Here is a 6774-nt window from a genome sequence, read left to right as displayed (position 1 = left end):
TCCCGAAAAATTGCAAAAAATTTGTACCCAGAAAATTCTACCTCTACTTTCATGTACAATTGTTTGAGATTCGGTCAATTAATTTCCGAAAAATTGAAAAATTTTGTAACCGGCTTCCAAAAAGATCGGTAACGAAAAATTATACACCCTATAGCACTCCCCGGAAAATTCTACCCCTATTTTATATATAATTCTTTTAAATTCGGTCAATTATTTCCCGAAAAATTAGAAGAATTAGAAAAATCGGTTTCCAGAAAATCGGTAGCAAAAAATTGGCCGCGACATTTTCATCCCCGGAAAATTCTACCCCTATGTCATATACTTTTGGTAAAAATTCGGTCCACTAACGAATGAGTAGTTCGCGTACATACAGACAGACAGACAGACAGACAGACAGACAGACGTGACTTATATATATAGACTAGATTTTGAGCCCGCGCTTCGCGCGGGCTCAAATCTATTCCCCTCTCCCCAAACTCACTCATTAATTAGGTTACAAAAAGATCGGTTACAAAAAGATCGGTAACGAAAAATAATACACTTTATAGCACTCCCCAGAAAATTCTACCTCTACTTCATATACAATTGTTTGAGATTCGGTCAATTAATTTCAAAAAAATTTCTGATACCAATTTCCCCAAAGATCGGTAACGAAAAAATTATACATTTTATGGCAATTCCCGGGAAATTTTACCCCCATATAATTCTTTAAGATTCGGTCAATTAATTTCCGAAAAATTGGAAAAATTTTGTAATTGGCTTCCAAAAGATCGGTAACGAAAAATTATACACTTTATAGCATTTCCCGGAAAATTCTACCCCTGTTTCATATATAATTCTTTTAAATTTGGTCAATTATTTCCCGAAAAATTAGAAAAATCGGTTTCCAGAAAATCGGTAGCAAAAAATTGGCCGCGACATTTTCATCCCCGGGAAATTCTACCCCTGTTTCATATACTTTTGGTAAAAATTCGGTCAACTAACGAATGAGTAGTTCGCGTACATACAGACAGACAGACAGACAGACAGACAGACAGACGTGACTTATATATATAGATAAAGTGCATTTAATATAATATTCAATAACCATATATGTATTTGTAACATTAAACTTAAATTAGTTTGTAATACAACGAAAAATCTTATAGTTATAGCTTTCTATTTATTTAGCCTATCTCCACTTAGTTTGGCATTTAATTTTAGCATTAAATTATTTATTAATAATATTGCTGATGGTTTAAAATAAAGGAATTAGGCATCAATACCTTGTAAATCTTCTTCTTGTTGTAAGCGAGTCAAAAAATCTATTTTTACTCTTGCTCTAGCTTTATAAGAAAGTCGTCTCATTCCAGCAGCTAACCTCATTGCAAAACTATCTATTTCATCCATCTTTTTGGGCTCTGTTTTTATATGTTTCATTATTTCCTTTTCTACATCGGCAGTTCTTTTCTCTGTTAATAAACAATGTTTTATTACAAATAATACAAGTTTAGAGTATGTTACAAAATAAAGGTACTTACTATTGGAACTACTTGATTGCCCTTGTGAAGGTAGATTTTGAGTACGATTATTTGAAGATGATGGAAATAATGTTCTACAAGCACTTTGTGCCTCTCGTTGTATTAATACATTGTCTGCAGGCCTTTGTTGAAACACACGTTGTAATTGGGATTGTGCTCCTGTGCAAGATTTTTCACTCGGAGAGAATTGCATTTGAGTAATACCATCTGGTGTTGACGTATTCGATCGTGCTTGTGATGAAACAGTGGAGATTATAGATCGAGATGGAGATGGAGAAACTTCTGGCATGATTGCAGACTGTGATATTGGAGAAACACACGACCGCCTGCTATCGTTACTGGAAGATCCTGAAGCAACAGTATTTATTGTATCTGAGATATTACTTAATGCTGAAATTGGTCGAACAAATCTCTCTTTAGAAATACTGTCGTGAACAAGTGTCTGTTGTAAATTGAATTCCATATTTTCTTTATTTGATGTACTGTTTGCATTCTTTCTCTTTAACTTTGTAACGATGCACCCCTTATGACAAAGCATCGTCCCCGGCTACCACCCTCCGGGAGCCGCCCGACCGATTCCCCGTCGGGCGAGCACAGGGCGCGGTGCGCCCACATTTTTTAAGTACTTGAAACGCACCGTGTGCGCGGGAAATCCGCCGCACCGGTGCCTTCCCGCACGACGCCGACGAGCGCCGAAGCGAGCCGATCCCCGCCGAAGCGAACACGCGGGATCGCGCCGCTCCCACCACCGCACCGTCGCCTGACGATCGGCCTCCCTCCTGCCAAGCTCACCGCGACGCGCGGTATAAAAAGCCGGCGCGCTCGAAGAAGACACTTCGTCTTCACCACGGCTCTCCTGACGAAGCTACCTTCCGATACCTTCCGAATCCTAGGGCAACACGTACAACGAGGTCCAGAGTTCTGGTTCTCGACTGAGGGTTCTCAGAGTGTTCCCGAACTCCCTGATTGCCCCGACGATCACGGTACCGCGATCCCGGGATTCCGCCATCCTCCGATGCAACCTACCGCGCTATCTTGCCCGTGCATCACATACAGCGTTTGATAGCCGTAGCCGCGTTCCGCGTGTAATATCCCGCGTTCCGTATGTAATATACCGCGTTCCATTATCGGCATATATCTTTCTTATATGTATTAAATATATGTATCAATTCGGTTCACTATGTAATATACCGCGTTCCACTAGCGTCTACCCGTAGCCGCGTTCCGTATGTAATATACCGCGTTCCGCCTCGTCTTAGCCCTGTATACCGCAACGAACTCCGTTCTGTAAAATACCGCGCTGCGTTATCCCTCCCTTGCGTACCGCATCTCGAGGCGAAGACTCGAGTCCCGAGATTTCGTATACCGCGTCGCGTGCACCGGCACTACCGACCACGGTAATTTCCCGCGTTCAGCTTGTGTGTAATACCGAATCCCGAGTATTGTATATTAAAGTTTATAGTATAGTTTTGAATAGTCGAATAAAGTGCATGTTCCCATGGCAAATTGATTACTGTTTCTGGGCCTGTCATCGAACTCCCGATCCCGTAAACTCGTCCGCGTTCGATAAAGTCAGGCCGTTACAACTTCAATGATGATATTGTTCTAAAAAACAAAAAGTTTAAAAAGATATTGTTTAAACTCATATTTAAAATAAAATGTTTTGGAATAAATGTTACATGTACGCGTGCGTGTGTAGATATATACATATACGTACGACTTGTATGTTAAAGGTTCACTCAAAAAACTCATTGTCTCATAGTATCTAAAAGATGACTTTAAATCATCATTAGCTGCAGCTTCACTTTTTTCAAAAGCTGCCTTCTCTTTCATTAGTTTATTTCGAGCTTTACAATAACATCCTCTTAGATATGCCCAGCGCCTAGAAGCATTTACAGGTGTAAAATCACCTCCTGGAAAATAAAAAAATATATTTTAAAATATCTGTATTTTATGTTTTAATATGATACATTTTAAGACTTAATACATAAAATAATACATATATTTTAAAATACACTACCTCCAAAACTATTACTTATTAATTTCCATAAATCAGCTTTTACTTTCTTTGCTCTCTGCTTGGCAGGAAGTCTTGAGTCATAAAGCGCAGGCTTAAGTTGCACCTGGCCAATCAGACTTTCATCGTACTTGCCAGAAGCAAAAGGACCGTATACTTCCACAGCTTTACCAAGCTTTTTTTCTGATGGATCATTTTTTATCATATCATCATAATCATCATATTCATTATCAGAAAATTCACCATTTTCCACATCATCTGCTTCATTTAATTCATTTCCATCAAGTTCTTTATTTATGCATTTACTGGAACTGTCATTTCCTACTGATATTTCTTGTTTATTAACTGCAAACAATGTGATAATCATTATAAAATGTTTGGGGTACAAATACAGCGTTACACTATTTACAACAAACAATATTTACCTATTACTAACATTCCAGTCTTATCCATACAAAATTCATGCAATTCACTGTCATATATTGCTTGGTAACAACTGTGTTTTAATAAATTGTTCAAAAAACCATTCATAATATATCCACAATAGCCACATTTTATCGGATTATTCACTATTTGCTAAAAGAAAAATTTAAATATTACTTTCTTATTAAATAAACACGTTCGTATTAAAATTATCTATATTATACAATTTTTCATTAATACAGACAAATATTCTTAAAATTACTTACTTCTGACATTTTTAATCGCTATCAATTTGCTCGCTTGTACTTTTAGCTTATGCCTTTTTTTAGGTTTAACGTGCATGGACCTGCATTTAGGTATATTGCATTTAGGTATATTGCACTCTTGTTCTTTATTCTTTTCAAAACGATGTGAATCTTTTAGCTTGTGCGCAGCGTCTAAGGTTATGTTTACAATCTGACGTTGATCACGTAGATACAAGATTGTAATTCTGCACAGTATGCACGCGCGTCCATTCCCCTTTTGTCGTTTTCGATTTTTTGCTGTGCATGGGACTGCATCCTAACACGTTATATCGGTTACGCGAAAAACTCGGTTCAGTGTGTCTTATCCCGTAATCGCCTACGATAAGCGCGAACAACAACCACGCGATAACGGTAATTAACCGCATAAAGCTCTTAGCGACGGTGAATCAGAGTTCGTTAACAATCGACGCAGGTCAGTGCGCGATAGAACCTGTCCGTTCGTGTACGGAGATACTGTAACTTTGAAATTATTAAATTGTTATTTGTTTATAATAAACAAAGACTCATTATTCGCGACCCCAGTGAATATCCTCTCCGATTATCCGTATATTACGTGCGCTTAACCAGGGCGTGGCCGACGGCCTTGAACACGTCTGCGTCGTAGGAAACGGCAGCCATTACGCTGAAAGGAAGGACGGGGCACCGCGTAGCAACCTGTTGATGTCAATGAGTATCGTCTACCTAGTATACGAACCGCGCAACGCTCCAACGAAATGCTGTAGAAAAAATAATACGATTACTTTCAAAATAATACAATTCGCAAAAAAGATATAAAAATATAAAGCTCTATAAATTAAACAAATCTTACTTGTTTTCACACGTTGGAGTTTCAACATCGTGAATCGGCACGTAATAATTCATACGTCTACTGCCACTGTTGCCGCTGTTGCCGCCGTTGCTTCCTTCAACGGAATACATTCTTTCTCTCGGTTTTGAGAAGCGGACCGTGCAACCGACGACTAAATGTCACTCGGCTGCATGTCCATTTTTAGAGCTGATACTGCGAGGACAAGCTTCGGCGCTGATGGAGGCCAAGGGAATAAGCAGAACCAAGGTTGAAAGAAAGACGGGGGATCCACGAATCCTTACCTCAACTCCTATCTCCAAAGACAATCCTATCTATGATTCGGATAAAGAAAATTCTAGCTCGGAGGCCAATACGACCATACCGATAGATGACAGCGATGCAGATGCGGAGCTGGAACAGCTGATCGAGCAGGCGAGTCAACAGCCCGGTCCAGAGGAGACAGCGACAGCTGACAGCCAGATGACGTAGAGGTTGGTTACCATTGCCAGTCCTGCGAATAAAATAAAAACCTTATTAATTACAATGGCAAATAGAAACATAGACGTAGAGTTTATGACAGTTTATATTTTATTTTTATAGCGATAACGCTAATTTTGATATATATTTTATTGACTTATCTGATTGCCAGAAACAAACATACGTGTAAAGAAATACATGTAATATAGCTCTGCCGAATGAGCAAATGTGACGATAACTTTGTTTCTGACATGTATTTACTCTAAAGATTTCATATAATAATAATTGCGTGATAATAAATATTAAGTAGTCCAAGCGAGGACATACGTATAAGATTTTATTTAGTTTTTGATAAACTTTTCATATTTAGACTTGTATTAATCCATATAGCGATAATAGAAACGTGATTGTGCGTTATTTCCAATACCAAGGTCATATTTTTAAGCCTTTACTTGTAATAAAACATTGTATTTTACTTTTGCAACACGCGGCTGAAAACTTTAACGCGAAAGCAACACGCAGCTCAGAACTTTAACTCAACGAATATTACAAACTTTACCGTTTTTCATGCGGATCAATTATAAACCTTATCAGTAGTTTTGTTGAAGTTCACAGAGACCACCCATATGATTTATTTGCGATATTTCACTTTATTTCAAAAAGGCAACACGCCGCCAGAAACTTTAAATCAAAGTTTCAAATTAACTTTTTCCATTATCGTGCGAATTGATTGTTAACCGATTGATTAACATTGTTAGAGCATACATAGATTACCCATATGGAATATTTGCGGAAATACATAGTATTTCAAGTTAGCAACACGCCGTAATAAACTTTAACTCAGAGGCAACACGCCGCCGGTAACTTTAACACATCCGTTCATACGAACTTTGCTTTTAACGGCATAACTTTGTTCAGACAACTTTCGTGAAAATTGAGAATGAGCCCAATGATGCCAAGTTGACCATGGATATGAGTTTCAATGATTAAAAGATGTAATATTTTGAGATGTTTTTCTCAATTTTCTTAGATTTTCTTATTATTTTATATGTTCAAGGTCATTTATCGAAATAATGATAATTTGACACTTTTTACGTTATACTTTGCTTCATTATGACTGTTTGAAGACATTCACGGGTTAAATGCGTTTTATTTTACCTAAATTTTCTGAAAAAATGGAAGAATATACGTTACTTACATTCATTATACTTACCGGAATACTTACTTGGTGAATCCTGTTGATCC

The 6774-nt window shown here is 37.8% G+C and overlaps 1 protein-coding gene across 1 annotated transcript; it reads right to left on the bottom strand.

Moving 5' to 3' along the window:
- Window positions 1-3092: 3092 nt before the first annotated feature.
- Window positions 3093-4347, bottom strand: LOC139810080 (uncharacterized). The gene is made up of 5 exons (XM_071773409.1): window positions 4227-4347; window positions 3963-4113; window positions 3541-3882; window positions 3234-3433; window positions 3093-3125 (listed from the first exon to the last, which is right to left on the bottom strand). The coding sequence occupies exons 1-5, from the start codon at window positions 4233-4235 to the stop codon at window positions 3093-3095; spliced, it is 735 nt and encodes a 244-aa protein (XP_071629510.1). The 5' UTR covers window positions 4236-4347.
- Window positions 4348-6774: the final 2427 nt, after the last annotated feature.

This window comes from Temnothorax longispinosus, chromosome 3, assembly GCF_030848805.1.
Source record: "Temnothorax longispinosus isolate EJ_2023e chromosome 3, Tlon_JGU_v1, whole genome shotgun sequence".
Classification (NCBI taxonomy): Eukaryota; Metazoa; Arthropoda; class Insecta; order Hymenoptera; family Formicidae; genus Temnothorax; species Temnothorax longispinosus.
This window is presented reverse-complemented; position numbering and strand designations above follow the sequence as displayed.

Excerpts from the sequence above, each read along its gene's own strand:
- LOC139810080 (XM_071773409.1), bottom strand. Across the intron at positions 3,434-3,540 it reads AATAAGTAATAGTTTTGGAG|GAGGTGATTTTACACCTGTA; the intron begins GTAGTGTATTTT and ends TTTATTTTCCAG. Across the intron at positions 3,126-3,233 it reads CTTTAACATACAAGTCGTAC|AACAATATCATCATTGAAGT; the intron begins GTATATGTATAT and ends TTTGTTTTTTAG.